The sequence below is a fragment of the Seriola aureovittata genome, chromosome 21 (assembly GCF_021018895.1).
Source record: "Seriola aureovittata isolate HTS-2021-v1 ecotype China chromosome 21, ASM2101889v1, whole genome shotgun sequence".
NCBI classification, from domain to species: Eukaryota; Metazoa; Chordata; class Actinopteri; order Carangiformes; family Carangidae; genus Seriola; species Seriola aureovittata.
The window spans coordinates 15,320,794-15,337,762 of NC_079384.1; the positions used below are offsets into that span (position 1 = coordinate 15,320,794).

The 16,969-nt window shown below is 46.4% G+C and overlaps 1 protein-coding gene across 1 annotated transcript; it reads left to right on the forward strand.

Moving 5' to 3' along the window:
* Window positions 1-1,904: 1,904 nt before the first annotated feature.
* Window positions 1,905-14,310, forward strand: tekt3 (tektin 3). Its single transcript, XM_056365368.1, has 9 exons — window positions 1,905-2,031; window positions 2,224-2,816; window positions 3,469-3,552; window positions 3,656-3,726; window positions 3,883-3,925; window positions 9,901-10,001; window positions 11,064-11,286; window positions 12,537-12,691; window positions 13,655-14,310. Exons 2-9 carry the CDS (start codon window positions 2,247-2,249, stop codon window positions 13,869-13,871), a joined length of 1,464 nt encoding a protein of 487 aa, XP_056221343.1. The 5' UTR covers window positions 1,905-2,031; window positions 2,224-2,246; the 3' UTR covers window positions 13,872-14,310.
* Window positions 14,311-16,969: the final 2,659 nt, after the last annotated feature.

Sequence of the window (16,969 nt, forward strand, 5' to 3'; positions counted from 1 at the left end):
GCCGCAGGGGTGGAGCAATGACACGTCATTCCATTCTAAATCCAAACCTCCATGTTTATGACAATAGTAGCCTCACCAGGAGCTGCAGGGCAGTGCCCAGCACGGCCTCTTTGAAGCTGCCACAGAGCGCTAGCCTGTCAAATAGTTGACGCAGAGGAGATTTCAAGGCAAAGAACATACAGCCAATCCCACAGCCATCAATAGTGAGCGTAAGATTACATGACGTGCAAGTGGATAGAACAGTCCATCAATAAATCAGCAGGCTGATGTTGTAGATTGAGTATTGGCTCACTAAAGAAATAGAATGAAAGGAGAGAAATAGAAATTGTGTTTAGAAATGTTTTACATGTATTAATTCTATGTATTTTTGACAGTCAGGTTAATAGATTTTTGTTGTAATTGCTATTTTATTGATCCTTTGCTTCAATCTACTGTTCAAAAATTTGTGTCATCTTACACTTAAAGTTTAGGGTCATATCTGGTCATCTGCTGTTTTTTTTGTCTTTTAAGTTCAACATTTTTTTTTTTAAATTAATAATGGTCAATAAATTGTTTGTTGATTTTATTTCTTAATTTTTTTTAGTCATTCATTTTTACCCCCAAAATATTTGACATTTTTGGCTCTTTTTGGAACATATTATAATTCAAACTCTCATCTTGACTATGTCTGTCAAGGCACCTCAAACATCTCAGTATATCGGGTCAAAAAACACAGGCTGGACCTTTAAGTGAAATATGGAGGAATGCAGGATGCTTAATTGTAACAGAAAAAACATCTTGATTGTGGTTTTGCGACTTTACTCAAGCTAAGGAGCCGAATACTTCTTCCAGCTCTGGTGGCAACACTTGTAGGAAGGTTACCAAAGATTTCAATGTAATGGGGCTGATGTAACTAAAACACTGCTGTTGTATCAGTGTTTATAATCACATAAAGCTCTCCTCACCTGTCACAACCACAGCACCTCAAAGTAACGCTCCAAAAATATTGACAACATTATATAATGAACATATATGCACCAACCCATTTAAACTGATAGGTTAAATAAGAAATAAGTGATGTTGGCAAAACCCAAAACAATCACATATGTGTATTTTGTTCTGGTTAAAGTTCTGTGATGACGATAAACCAGCTGAGTAACTCCTGGCTACAGCTTTGCTTGTCTCTGTAGTGGAAACCAGGCTATCATCTGTCCAGCCTCACCCCTTCAGAACAGATTAGTGTAAATGATCCTCATTTCTAAAGCTAGGTAACACAACACAGATTATTATTCTGTGCTACAGGGGTTTGTGTGGATTCTTCCTGTGGCATGAATCATTAAAAAGGTGACTGTAATCTATACAGACAGCTAGGTTCTCTGGGTGACAGCTATCTGATGCTGCCCGGAGGCCAACTGGACAAAGCTCAGATTGCTCCCCGTCTAACGAGACATTTGAAGGTAAATGACCTCTTTAAAATGAAAACCTAACTACCAAAAAAATGCTGGCAAACAAATCTAATCAGTTCGTTTCCATAGGGTTCACCTTTGCATCACTTTGACATTTAATCAAGAAGCTAAAGTTATTAGGAAGGAAAGTGGAGGCCAGGAACAATGTGCATCAAGTCCATGGTGGTTATGTAAAAAAATTACAGTATATGGTGGGTTACCGTGCCAAGGATCTGTAGCACAGAAATCCAATTATTGAAAAAGTACAAAGACAAAAATCTTGTTTAGACAATAGTGTCATTTTGCAATCCCACTACATTTCCTTGAACAAAGTAAAAGCACCTGCTCACCATTAATTTGAAAATCCCAGGCAGAGTGTTGCAGTAACCTATGGCAACTGCTTCTGTGTCAACAGAAATCTTGGACAGGCCAGCTCCGGCAGCCCAGGACTGTGCACCACCATTGGCTGGCTGAATGAATGACTTGCAAACTTGTCCATCTATTATGCATGTCAGTATACCTTTAGTGCGTTCTTGAGCTCATTTCCAGGTACACACAACCGAGAGGTAGCCTGCAGGAAGACGCTGTGTACTGAAGGAAAAGCTCGGTAAGACTTTTGTTTTCCTGTTTTAATGCTTTCTTGTCACTTTAGTGTTGTTAGAGTACTTGATTAATCTTTGATTTAATTTATGAATGTTTTGGATTGGTAAAATTAAAATAATTTATCAATATGTATGTATCTTCTACATGATATGTAAATATTTAGTCTGTCTGGACAATCATTTTGCCTTAAAACCAGTGGCACTCTGAGGGGAGTCAACAATGGAGCTGATTGGATCCACCCTGACAGCCACATATGCTCGGCCAAAAACCAGCCACTTCCTCCCTGCCATCTCCACCATGGCATCCAGCTATCGCAACACCCAGCCTGCCTTGGCCATGAATCCCAGTGCCAACCTGTGGAGGACCAACAGCTATTTCAAGAGCAGCAGCACGGTCCCAACCCCTTCTTCCTTACCGCGAGAGAATTTAGACCTGGTTCGAGCCAAGACAATGTTCTACCCATCCAACAGGACGGCGCTGACCACCCGCTACACCCCAGACGATTGGTACAAGTCCAACCAAAACAACTACAGGGAGTCGGAGTCGTCCCGGAAAAGCGCAGAGAGACTGAGAAGAGACACCATGAGGCTGATGCAGGATAGAGAGCAGATGACCAGGAGAACTCAGGAGAGCACCAGCAAGAACATCGGTGAGCGGCTCAACGACATTGTCTTCTGGAGGTCTGAGCTGACCCATGAGACTGACAACATGGTGACTGAGATAGCAGCTCTCACTGAGGTCAAGAGGAGGCTGGAGAGAGCCTTGGCAGAGACCGAGGGGCCCCTTCAGGTGAGGAAAGGAAGGGATATAATTCAGTGAGTGTGTGTGTGTTACCTTCAATTTATCCTCTTCTGGTAAGTAATATCTGAATTTTGATGTTTGTTATTGGAACATTTTGCAGGAAATATTTACATTTCAAATGGCATTTGCCCTGAAATCTTAACACCCTGGTCTCTGGCTTCTGTTCAGTTCAGTGCACTCATATTATCATTCATGCATATTATATCACCGGGTGACAGTATCTGTGGTGAAACAGTGGTTTGGTTGTAGCAACAGTATCTGCACATTAAAATGCAGTTGTGCTTTTTCTGGGTCAGACTCTTAATTAGATCTCCTCAGTGTCCCGTTAGAGCGTGTCTGGTCATTTGTTTCACCCAGAGAGGGTCAACTTAATGTAGCCAGAGATCTGATGACACAGACACCTTTCTAGGCTAAGATCATGTGGCAGAAGACCTTCTTAGAGACTTCACCAGGTAACTGAAGCTGAAGAATGCAGCTGATGTATCGCACTATGCAGTACATGCCCTGCTCCATTCTGCTCAAATTACTACCCCACCTATTTGTCACGAGGAAAGAAAAATGCAGCATATTGAGTGACTTTAAATTCTGCTCATTATACAACCACCTCAACTTGTTTTAGTCATGATCACTCTGTCAATAGGTGTCTCAAGAGTGTTTGTACCACAGAGAGAAGCGGATGTCCATCGATCTGGTACATGACGACGTAGAGAAAGACCTCATAAAGGTAACAGTGAAGCAGCAGTTTGAGTATATGTGTGTTAATTCTGATACCAACCTGATAAAATAAATAAGGTGCTTGTATCTGTATTTACTTGTGTTTCAATGAGGAAGTGGAAGTCATCAAGTCATGTCAAGAAAGGATGAGGCGATATCTGGACCGAGCCATCGCACAGCTGGCGTGAGTCTGAAAAATCAATTAATAAAATATTATTACATGCAGGATCCTATTGTATAGTTACTTCCAAAACTGTGAAGTTTGACATGCATTTGATATATTTATGTTTAATAATTTATCAATTTTTTTGTTTCTGTATTTCTTTGTGGGGATCCTAAGGTCAAACAGAGCAGCCCAGCATGAACTGGAAAGAGACATGAGTGACAATGTCATGGTTTGTTCTCCATACATACCTGCCTTCAGTTGTTTTCCACTCATCACTCCCTTGCTCACCCCATCTGCCAGCCACACCCACCTCGTCAGTCACTTCATTCACCTGTTCACTCAGCTGCAGCTCTTCAGCAATCAAGCCTGGTTAAAAGCTCCACTCTCCTCCACACTCACTGCCAGATTGTTCTTTGTTCCCATGAAAGACTTTCCAGCGTTTACTCTTCATCTGATCTCCCGGTTCCGACCCTGCCTGCTCCCGACCTACCCGCCTCGTCTCTGCCCTGGTAATTACTTCAGCCCTTCTGTTTTTGACCACGATTCTGCCTTGCCTCTTCCTGGTCTTCGTCTGCCTGTTCTCGGGGCTGCTCTGAGTCCTCCACCTCCACTGCTGCAGCGTGTGAGTTCTCCTCGTTTCCCCATTGATCATCGCTGGGACAGAGTCCTCATCTCGACCATCGTGAGTGTTCCTGGGTTACTCACCTGCTGGTTTTTCGGTCCTCTGCCTGGTTCCGACCTACCCTCTGCCAGGTACGGCTGCCTCATCCACAGCTTTATTCTGGGCCCTCGGATTTTCCCCAAGCCCCTCAAAGACTGCCATTCGCCTTTTGAATTGAACTGTGTTTACTTACCTGCATCTAATAACAATAAAAGTCATTACCAATCATCGGTCCTAGTCGGTGCTGCTTTTGGGTCCAAACCTCACCCATTACAGTACAATCTGGCCAGTCATGGACCCAGCGCGCCCCCCGTCTCCACAGAACCGCTTTGAGAGAATAGAGGACGTTCTCCAGCGGCATGAAAGTATGATGGCGGCCGCCCTCACCCAGATCCAGCAGCTGTCATCCACCCTTGCTCAGGCAGTTGCTACGTCGAGGTCTCCTGAACCCCCAACACCACCACCACCACCGCCGCCTCCTTCTGGAGCCATCACCGAACCTCGGGTCGGCGCACCCGAGCGTTACGCTGGGGATCCTGACGGCTGCAACCCGTTCATCACGAACTGTTCCATTTTGTTTGCACTCCAGCCCCTCACGTTTTCCACTGAGGCAGCCCGGGTGGCCTTCACCATCAACCACCTCACGGGCCGCGCCCGTCTCTGGGGAACTGCGGAGTGGGAGAAGCAGACTCCTGCTTGCGCCTCCTTCCAGGCATTCTCAGAGGAGCTCCGCAAGGTTTTTGGAATGGGAGTTTCTGGGTCGGACGCAGCTCGTGACCTGCTGAGTCTTCGACAGGGGAATCAGACGGTGGCTGACTTCTCGATTGACTTCCGCACTCGAGCCCGCCAGAGCAGCTGGAATGAGTCGGCCCTCCGTGACTTCTTCCTCCACAGTCTGGCCGACTACATCAAGGATGAATTGGTGTCTCACGACCTCCCATCAACTTTGGACGGGATGATCGAGCTGGCCATCCGAGTGGACCTCCGTATTCAGGCCCGACGCCGTGAGAGGAGACGGGGAACAGCCAGTGGGAACCCTCCCTCACGACTTCGGGAGACCGCCTCAGATCCTGGTGCCGCCTCCTTTTCCGGCCCCCCGGCAGAGGCGTCCGAGCCAATGCAACTGGGTCGCACCAGTCTCTCCCCAAAGGAGAAGGAGCGACGTCGTCAGGCCAATCTGTGTTTATACTGTGGTCAGGCCGGCCATTTCGTCTCTCGCTGTCCAGCAAAAGCCAGGGCTCATCAGTAGGCGGGGATATACTGTTGAGCCAAGCTTCACCCAAAGCCTTCCCCAATCAAAGACCTGTGTTTCACGCCAGGCTCCTCCTCCCGGACGGTTCCCATGCCTTAGCTACATTCATCGACTCCGGGGCCGACGCCAACATCATTGATGAGGATCTAGCACTGCAGTTGGGGATAGACCGCATTCCCCTGCCTCATCCGATCCCTGCCAGGGCCCTCGATGGACACCTCCTGGGAACTGTCTCTCATCAGACCATCCCGGTACCCATGTTACTTTCAGGTAACCACCATGAGACTGTCCAATTTCATGTCCTACCATCCCCTTGCATCCCTCTGATTCTGGGGTATCCCTGGCTCCTCCGTCATAACCCCCACATTGACTGGGCTGCAGGGACCATCCTGGGGTGGAGCCCTTCCTGCCACCAGATCTGTCTGAGACACGCCAGCGTTCCCCAGCACTCAGCCTGTTCCAGCGTCATGCCTACCTTGTCCGGGGTTCCCCCCGAATACCATGACTTTCGAGAGGTGTTCAGCAAGGCCAAGGCCACATCCCTGCCTCCTCATCGCCCATATGACTGCGCCATTGACCTGCAGCCCGGCACCACTCCACCCAAGGGCCGTCTCTACTCTTTGTCTGGCCCAGAAAGAGAGGCTATGGAAGCCTACATCAATGACTCTCTGGCAGCAGGAATCATCCGACCCTCTTCTTCTCCGGCGGGGGCAGGGTTCTTCTTTGTCGAAAAGAAAGACAAGACACTGAGGCCATGCATCGATTATCGGGGCCTCAACGACATCACCATCAAGAATCGCTATCCACTCCCTCTCATCTCCTCAGCGTTTGAGCTTCTCCAGGGGGCCACCATATTCACAAAGTTAGATCTTCGCAACGCCTACCATCTAGTCCGCATCCGGGAGGGTGATGAGTGGAAGACTGCCTTCAACACCCCCTCCGGTCACTACGAATACCTGGTGATGCCCTTCGGTCTCACCAACGCCCCCGCTGTCTTCCAGGCCCTGGTTAATGACGTGCTCCGAGACATGCTCAACCGCTTTGTGTTCGTGTACTTGGATGACATCCTGATCTTCTCCAAGACCCGGGAGGAGCACGTCAGTCATGTTCAGGCAGTTCTCAAGCGCCTCCTCGAGAACTCTCTCTTCGTCAAAGCCGAGAAGTGTGAGTTTCATGCCTCTTCTGTCTCCTTCTTGGGCTACATTGTGGCTCCAGGTAGTCTGCAGATGGACCCGTCCAAGGTCTCAGCAGTCACGTCCTGGCCCATCCCTGACTCCCGCAAGCACCTGCAACGTTTCCTGGGGTTCGCCAACTTTTACCGCAGATTCATCCGCAACTACAGCACTGTCGCCGCCCCCCTCACAGCTCTCACATCCACCAAGGTGCCTTTCCACTGGACCTCTGCGGCTGATGAGGCCTTCCAGACTCTCAAGGCGTGTTTTACATCAGCGCCCATCCTTCAGGTTCCCGACCCAGACCGCCAGTTCGTTGTGGAGGTTGATGCCTCCGATGTTGGCGTGGGAGCCGTCCTGTCTCAGCGGGCTGCGTCAGATCAAAAGCTCCATCCCTGTGCCTTCTTCTCTCGTCGACTGTCCCCTGCTGAGAGGAACTATGACATCGGCAACCGGGAGCTGTTAGCCGTCAAGCTGGCCCTAGAGGTGTGGCGCCATTGGCTGGAGGGGACCAGACTGCCATTCCTGGTTTGGACTGATCATAAGAACCTAGAATACATCCGGACTGCCAAGAGACTGAACTCCCGCCAAGCCCGCTGGTCCCTCTTCTTCACACGATTCAACTTCTCCCTCTCCTATCGACCTGGATCCCGCAACATCAAGCCAGATGCCTTGTCGCGACAATTCAAGGGGGAGGGGGAGGCAAGGGAAGAGGCCGACTCCATCCTCCCGTATCCCTGTGTTATTGCTTCCCTGACCTGGGAGGTGGAGGAGAGGGTGAAAGCTGCTATGGAGAATCAACCAGGTCCTAGCGCCTGTCCCCCTAACCGTCTCTTTGTTCCTTCGGCTCTGAGGTCTGACGTACTCCAGTGGGCTCACTCCTCCAGACTTACCTGTCATCCTGGAATACGGAGGACTTGTGATGTATTAAAGCAGCGCTTCTGGTGGGCCACGCTGGAAGAGGACACTCGTGAGTACATCAATGCCTGTCCTGTCTGCAGTCAACACAAGCCTTCTCATCAGTCCCCTGCTGGGTTTTTGCATCCCCTTCCGGTGCCTCGGCGCCCATGGTCCCACATCTCCTTGGACTTCGTCACTGGTCTTCCCTCTTCTGGTGGGAACACAGTCATTCTCACAGTGGTTGACCGGTTTAGCAAGATGGCACATTTCATTCCTCTCTCCAAGATCCCCTCTGCCAAAGAGACTGCTCAGCTGGTCCTGCTCCATATCTTCCGCCTCCATGGCCTTCCCACTGATGTGGTCTCAGACCGGGGCCCGCAGTTCACCTCCATCTTCTGGCGGGAGTTCTGCGCTCAGCTTGGGGCCTCCGTTAGTTTGTCCTCCGGTTTCCACCCCCAATCCAATGGCCAAGCAGAACGCATGAACCAAGAGATGGAGACAACACTACGTTGTATGGTGTCACGGAACCCCTCCTCTTGGTCCCAGCAGCTCCTGTGGGTCGAATACGCCCACAACTCCCTCACCAGCTCGGCCACTGGCCTCTCCCCCTTTCAATGCTGTTACGGGTATCAACCTCCACTCTTCCCGGCCCTTGAGGGAGAGGCCACCTGCCCCTCTGTCCAGGCCTTCATCCGTCGTTGTCGCCGCACCTGGATCCAAGCTCGAGCAGCCCTTCTCCGAGCCTCTGATCGCTACTCCTCATCGGCCAACCGGCGTCGCACTCAAGCTCCGACTTACCAAGTGGGCCAAAAGGTTTGGCTCTCCACCCGGGACCTCCCTCTCCGGGTGGAATCCAGGAAGTTGGCTCCAAGATTCATCGGTCCTTTTCCCATACTGAAGGTCATCAACCCGGCGGCAGTGAGGCTTCAGCTCCCCCGGTCCATGCGCATCCACCCCACCTTCCATGTCTCTCGCGTCAAGCCTGTTTTGGAGAGCCCGCTGGTGCCCCCCACTCCTCCTCCACCGCCTCCTCGCCTTATCGATGGGGGTCCGGCCTACGCTGTTCGTCGCCTGCTGCGCTCCCGCCGTCGTGGTCGTGGGCTTCAATACCTGGTCGACTGGGATGGCTATGGTCCAGAGGAGAGGTCGTGGGTCCCTGCTGGTCACATTCTTGACCCTCGCCTCATCACCGATTTTCATCGGCAACACCCTGAACAACCCTCCAGGTCGACCTCCTCCGCTGGGGCTACACATCGGGGGCCATCCGTCCCTCCCATGCCTGTTGACTTGGAGGGAGAGGGGGTCTCTTCCTCCGAGGAGGACTCATCCTCGGATAACGAGGGTGCCCTCCTCCAGACCCCCTCCGCCCACCCGGCTGCTGTGATGGACTGGTCTGGCTCCGAGGAGTTTTAGTCCCTCCTCCTGGCCCCCTCCTCCCACCCGGCTTGGTGCGTTTTTGGGACGTCGGGAGCCGTCCCTTGAGGGGGGGGTTCTGTCATGGTTTGTTCTCCATACATACCTGCCTTCAGTTGTTTTCCACTCATCACTCCCTTGCTCACCCCATCTGCCAGCCACACCCACCTCGTCAGTCACTTCATTCACCTGTTCACTCAGCTGCAGCTCTTCAGCAATCAAGCCTGGTTAAAAGCTCCACTCTCCTCCACACTCACTGCCAGATTGTTCTTTGTTCCCATGAAAGACTTTCCAGCGTTTACTCTTCATCTGATCTCCCGGTTCCGACCCTGCCTGCTCCCGACCTACCCGCCTCGTCTCTGCCCTGGTAATTACTTCAGCCCTTCTGTTTTTGACCACGATTCTGCCTTGCCTCTTCCTGGTCTTCGTCTGCCTGTTCTCGGGGCTGCTCTGAGTCCTCCACCTCCACTGCTGCAGCGTGTGAGTTCTCCTCGTTTCCCCATTGATCATCGCTGGGACAGAGTCCTCATCTCGACCATCGTGAGTGTTCCTGGGTTACTCACCTGCTGGTTTTTCGGTCCTCTGCCTGGTTCCGACCTACCCTCTGCCAGGTACGGCTGCCTCATCCACAGCTTTATTCTGGGCCCTCGGATTTTCCCCAAGCCCCTCAAAGACTGCCATTCGCCTTTTGAATTGAACTGTGTTTACTTACCTGCATCTAATAACAATAAAAGTCATTACCAATCATCGGTCCTAGTCGGTGCTGCTTTTGGGTCCAAACCTCACCCATTACAGACAAAGTGACAGCCCAGAGGATCGATGACAGGTGTCACCATCTGAGGAATACATCAGATGGTATTGGCTATTACAGAGGGATCGAAAGACTAGACCCTTCGTGAGTATAGTTTTATGTGATCAAATATTAAATGCTAACAGTTTCTCATCTTTGTTTGAACCAGCTTAGAAAAGGGCTGGGCTCTTCAGTTAAATTGTCAATAACACGTTAGACAGCCTTTGAAAGTCATTTTGGTTAACCACTGCCCTATTTTCTCTGCCAAATAGGTTTAACTAGAATTGCTGCCTTGGGGTTGTATGCCGTCTTGAGATATCAGCTTGAAGAGGCCAAAAACATGTTTTGTGAGATCACAGTGACCTTGACCTTTGACCACCAAAATTTAAATAGTTCATCCTTGAGTCCAGGTGGACATGTGTGGCCAGTTTGACAGGATTCCCTTAAGGAGTTCCTGAGATGTTGCATTCACAAAGCCAAAATCATCCTTTGTCAAAGTCACTGTGTCCTTGACCTTTGACCACCAAAATCTAATCAGTTCATCCTTGAGTCCAAGCAAATGGTTGTGCCACATTTGTAGAAATTCCCATGAAGCATTATTGACATATCATGGTCACAAGAATGGGACAGGTGGATGTACAACTCGAAAACACAAAGTCTCTGGCCCCGTCTGTCGCCAGCACGGAAGCATAAAAACACCATAGTAAAACTTAGTCTAGTTATGCTGGTGGCTCTGTAAGATTGCACTAGAGCACCAAAGTTATTACAATTCATTCTGAGAGGGACATGAATGTGTATGTAACAAATTTCATGGCAATCCACCCAACAGCTGAGACTTTTCACTCAAAATCACAAACATGAACCTCCTGATGGTGGAACTGAACAGGAAAAGTCAGGGGGACTCCAAAGTCATTCGGGTACAACCATAAATCCATCTAGTTCATGTTGAGATATTTCAAACACAGGATAAGGAAAACATTTCATCTGCTGATGGAGCCAGAGATGAAGTCAGCGGATAACCAAAGTCATTAGGATTCATCCTAAAACCATGAATGTACTTGTTCATATAGGGACCAAAGTGGTGGACCAACACACCACCCATGATCTTGCCCAACTCTTTCCCATATACAGCACATTCAAAGTAAGTCATTCTTTTCTGTCTGTTAGACTCTCTCTGCCAGATTCGTGGTCCAAGTTCACGGATGACAACATCTTGCACTCCCAGAGCGAACGGACTTCCTCCCACAAGCTCAGGGATGAGATAGAAATCTTGCTGAACACCACATCTAATGAAATGTGGAACCAGTTCAACAATGTCAACGTGGCCTTCACCAACCGTGTATCAGAGACCGCTGATGCCAAGAACAGCCTGCAAACACACCTGGCTAAGGTCATCATCTTTTTTATATGGTTGCATTTCATAAAGCGACAATATAATATATGTTTGTGTACCAAGAGCATAATTTATAATTATATATTGGTGACCTAAACTCTGATGTGGTAAATCAGACTCTATTTTTGATTTCAGTTTTTTTTTACCTTCACCGAGGAGGTTATGTTTTCATCTACGTCTGTTTGTTTAATTGTTACCAGGATTATGCAAAAAGTACTGAACTGATTTCCACAAAACCTGGTGGGGGATGGGGAAGAACCCACTAAATTTTGGGGGAATATCTGGATCCTTTACGATGAATTTCCATTTTTTTTCTCTGAAGTCTAATGTATGCTTTTTTGACACTTGCCTTGGCAGAGGTCTGTGCTCTCTGGGTGCTCTTTTTGTTTTGAATTATTTATCAAAGTTCTGTCTTGGTCAGATGAAGTTTTATTATAAAAAGAAAAGCCTGGATAATGTGGATAATGAAAAAAGTGGCTTCAAAGGACCAATCACATGGCTCTATGTGAGGGATAAAGACAAAATGCATTCACTGTCCTCCATCATTGGGTAACTAAATTTGCCACTAATTAGGAAGAGATCATGTGTTTGTACCATTCTTTTTTCTTGTACTATATTAAGCACCATATTATGCAGAGATTGTGTACAGAGTGCACTTCACATAAATCTGTATTGTTTGCTACATGGCCTGCAGGGGACATTTGTCTTCTGACGTGCAAGTTTACCGTACTGTAAAACATTCCCGTCAAAAGAGAGGAATTGTGGTAGATGCCTCTTTCATTGCTTGTGCGATATTCTACACTGAATCACATTGTTCTCAAGTTAATTGCCAGGGTACTACTACTATTACTGTCTGAGTCAACATCAGTTGTTAGATGGGTTAAAACACTGACAGTAGCTGTGATATGAGGCACACAGTCCTTAATTAACCTCAGTCACTGTCAGTTGTAAGGAGAGGTGATTCGCTGGAATTGAATTAGATCAAATGGGTCTGGACAGAGCAGGCCACTGTGTAGCACTGTGTTCATATGATTTGAAGCCTGCAGTGTGCCACTTTTTTACTGTTACTTCCTTTTAGATGGTCACTTTTTTCTCATTCCTTGTCAGTCTTTCCTCCTTTATTATAATTACCACCGTCTACATTAGATGTCCTGCTATTTTCATGAAACAGGCACTCAGCTGCTGCCAACATGATTTAACAATGAATTGTTAAATTTATTCTGTATCTGTCTTGTCCTCTCATCCAGACTCTGCAGGAGATCTTCCAGACTGAGATGCTGATTGAGTCTCTGAAGAAGGCTCTAAGAGACAAAGAGTGCCCACTGAAAGTGGCTCAAACCAGGCTGGAGGAGAGGACCCGCAGGCCAAACATAGAGCTCTGCAGGGACAACCCACACCATAGGTAGCTCTGCAATTATTGCTTTACCAGATGGCATGTAAATTTATTATTACTATGAATACATTTCTTAAAATGAATCACACTTGCCAAGAGAGTTACAACTGTCCATCTTAGTGATGGGAAGGATCTATTTAAATGTAACTAGAAATGGAGGAATCTCTGTCTGTCTCTGTTGTTTGGAAGATGCTCTCACGATAGCTGCAAATTGGATTAACGCAGGCCAAGCAAGCAATCACCTCCTACTGACTGGCACATTTTGAATGGATACTAGTGCATTTAAAATCCAGATTACAAGACTTCTGGATACTTGGTCATTTGTGACCACTGGTGTTGATAGTACCATCTAGCTAGCTAGCATGATTAGCCACACAAACACACAGGTAGCCATGGGAGACAGATTTTTCAAAGAGAATAGCTATGTAAAATCACTTGCTTGTTCAACAAGCATTTGTGTCACTGGCTCAGAAATTAAACAATCCACACTAACGAATGGGCAATTAACCAGCTACATATATCAAATTTCATGATAATGTAATTGTACTTCTTTTAATACTTCCTCGTTGCTAAAATACAATCTATCTGAGCTAATTTGACATTTTTAAATTTACTGTGAATGGTGAAAAGGTATATAATATTAGCTCGATTAAAGCCACTATCTAGGATTTTCAAAGTTCTTATTTTGGCAACATCTGGTGGCAGTTTCAGGAATTACACAGTGACACGCAGCAATGCACTATTATACCAACCCTACTCCAACACATAGACTTTACCAATTTTCATAGGGATTGTTTTATCTTTACTATTCGACACTGTTCATTTTGAATTGTTCACTCATGGATGTAAAACTTAGTGTGAAGCTGTCATCATGAAATGTATTGATCAGTGGCAAAGTGGAACATTTGTCACTTGTGTCAAGATACATTTTCAGGCATTTTAACCAATCTTCCTTGTTCCCTCCTTGTTTAGACTTGTGAGTGAGGTGAGAGAGATCGAGGACACCATTCATAAGCTTCAGGAGAGACTGATGGAGGCTGAGAACACTTTACAGAATCTGGTTAAGACCAAAGTGACCCTGGAACACGACCTGTCCATCAAGGCCAACTCACTCTTCCTGGACCAGGAGAAGTGCATGAGTATGCGCAAGTGTTTTCCCAGCATGCCCCGTCTGGTGGGCTACACCTAAGTCAAGTATTAGAAAGGGGAACCTTTACGACCAATTTAATCAACAATGACTTTTTAAAATTGTTTTGGAGTGATTTAGAGGGTGGGTTTGATTGTAAACAAAATGAGTTAACTTTATAGGCTGATTGTCCTTATTTTGAGTATTGTACCTGTAATGTTTTTACAACACATTGTGATGTCGTTAAAAAATCAACTGCCATGGTGATTGATCAGGCACAACTCAATGTCTCCTAATCCTTTAATTTTGCCTCCAATTACAAACATTTTATCCTCGAAAAAATGCAGGAAGCGTTGAAAATTATATAACAAAACTCTTGTAAAACATCAAACATAATCACTGATATGTACTGCACATACAACCCGCACACCTATTTCAAATTTCTGAAGAAGTGGTACCTCAACAGTCGTGGTCATAACTGTGAATAAAAAGTGACTTAATATGCTGTGTGATAGAATCCACAAAAAATGTATTTTCCCTACATTTCTGACCTTGAAACCCTTGATTTATAATGTAACCCTTGTTTTTAACACAATATACTTCAGTCATATGGTGTGGTGCGACAATCTATCCAAGCCAGGGTTCTTAGCAATACACTGGCAACAGGCCACAGCCCAGTAGGGCGCAAACAGTGGTCTTGGTAGCACATGTGACAGTAATCTCCAAATAAATAGCAGAGATTAGCTTGTACAACACAGCCAGAGACAAAGACACTCTGAAGACTCACTCAGCTCTTTCAGGTTAAAGTGACCTGAATGTCAGATAGAGCGCTCAATGTGAGAGCATATACTCTCTAAGATATGCTAGTTTGGTGCACACAGAATTATGGAATGTGAAAGACTTTTGTGTTTTGTGTCCATTCTTCTTTTAATGACTGGTGTGGCCCATTACTCATCACCTCACCCAGAGGAGGAGCTGGGCAAACAGCTTCTAAGTTATGTATGAAACCCCACACCCATCCTATAAGTCCCAAACCCCACATAACTCACTGTTTTTTCCCTTTTACCTCCACCCTTCTGTACCCTGATGCTCCAGTACCTGGAGAGATGGCGCCTGAAAGAGTTAACCCTGACTCGATACCATACATCCAGCGATGTGAAGTATATCAGTTTCATTTCATTTTATTTATTCAGTCAACACCTTTCAGAGCCTGAACAAACTATTGACACACAGGCACACACATACTGTAAACACTATCACACTCCTTGGGCCAACCCTTCCACTACTGCACCTCTTGCATAACCTTTGGCTTCACTAATGGAATGTAAACTTGATTGCCTATACACAAGTTGCCACGTCTCCATTCATTAAATTGATCAGCACTATCTGACTGAAAGAACTGATCATAACACAAAGCAAAAGAGTTGTATTCTCTCCTGTTCTTTCCTTGCAGTTAATTTATGTTTATAATCCTTGCTATCTTATAGCACCAGTGGGTAGAGGGTATATGCCATAAAAACAAAATACTGTATGTCTCAGTTTGAGTGAGTACATGCAGACAAAGTGAATAGAAGTTCGAGACGGACATTAGTCTGGACTGGCATGATAATCAGAGATATGTGATAAAAGATGCAACGTGGAATCTAAGCTCTAAGTTTAACCTCAACTCTATCATGAAAACTGGCTCCATCTAAATCCTTTTAGTGGCTGAAAACTGAAGGTAAAAGCATCAACATCTCTCATGTAAGTAGCTTCACTATCCAGGAGGGGGTGACTATAAAGATAAACCACTCAGTGTACGCATGTGTGTAACGTGCACTTTGATTTAGGTGTGATGTTTTACAACTGCCTTCCCTGCTGTGCAAACAGCATTTTTGTTTGACTACAACGCTCAGGAGCAAGTCAATGGCAGGAGGTCTCTGCCATGGTTTCCTACATGTATGTGCGTGTTAAATGTGTGTGTGTGTGTGTGTGTGTGTGTGTGTGTGTGTGTGTGTATGTGTGTGTACGCCCTCATAGTACTGTGCCCAGGCACATTCCTGAGCCCTGGTATCGCAAAGAAAGACCCCGTGTTGTCTAGCTTACATCAAAAGACTCCCTGCTCTCATCAACTAGTAATTAAACATACTGACAGATAGCACAGAGTTGAGGGGTTTTCGCCCCTTCATCTGTCCCCTTTGTTTTCCCCCTTCAACTCCCACATTTATGGCTCAGAAATACATAATGTAGGTACCCATGAAAAGTCTGTCTCCCTCCCATGTTTAATTTGAGGTTATGGTTCCCTTTCTGGATGTGACACAAATAGGCCTTCCTATTTGACCTCCTCTACCACCCCCGCATATGGGGAATGTACTCTGGAATTCTCCCCGCACTCCAAACATATTGGCAGTTTATTTTTAACATGCACTCTTGTTATAGATGCCCTGTGCCCCATGTTATTCTGTGTTTCTTACATGCCATCATACCGTACTAAAGAGCTGATTGCAGATCACTTGAGACTGATGTCAGTCACTGAGGGTTTTTTATTCATGCTGTAATTACAAACCTGGACATAGTATGCATCACTGAAGAAGAAATGCGCTGGATGTCATGGAGACTATTTTTTCCCTCCAAGAACAATATATTACCATATATTGACCACCTCATTACATTGAGTCTTACTTTTAGTCTTTCTTAACAGACAGGCACAAGCTTATCTGCTGGTTACTTGATTGCATTATTGCTGATTTATTATCATTTTTACCACTAGAGGATGCACATCTAAAACAGACAATCAGCCCTGACAGGTTATCGCGTTAAGTTGTTATGGCTAACGTGTTAGCAAAGGGCCTGCTTACACATCCAGCTGAAAAAGAGCAACATCGTCACCCTACAGCCAGCCCTTTCTGTTTCTACCAACATCAGTGAAAAATCTGACTCACATGCTAGCTATTCCACTCTCTTCTCCAGCTAGTTTTATAAGTTATTTATATGTCACTGAGCACGGCACACAGTAGGTTTAACAACCCTTACTTTTGCTTTTTTATTTGTTTGCTTCTTTTGAAAGCAGCTTTCTCATGCTGCTGGAAACAGGGTTCTAGTGATGTTGAATGACCAACTGTTAAACTAAAACAATGAGCTAAATGAGGCTAAAAGCCTTAGTAGAGCTGCAAAATTTGGTG

Coding starts and splice junctions, on each gene's coding strand:
- tekt3 (XM_056365368.1), top strand. CDS start 2,247: ATGGAGCTGATTGGATCCACCCTGACAGCCACATATGCTCGGCCAAAA. Junction 3,926..9,900: donor AACTGGAAAGAGACATGAGT/GACAATGTCATG, acceptor TCACCCATTACA/GACAAAGTGACAGCCCAGAG. Junction 11,287..12,536: donor TGCAAACACACCTGGCTAAG/GTCATCATCTTT, acceptor CCTCTCATCCAG/ACTCTGCAGGAGATCTTCCA.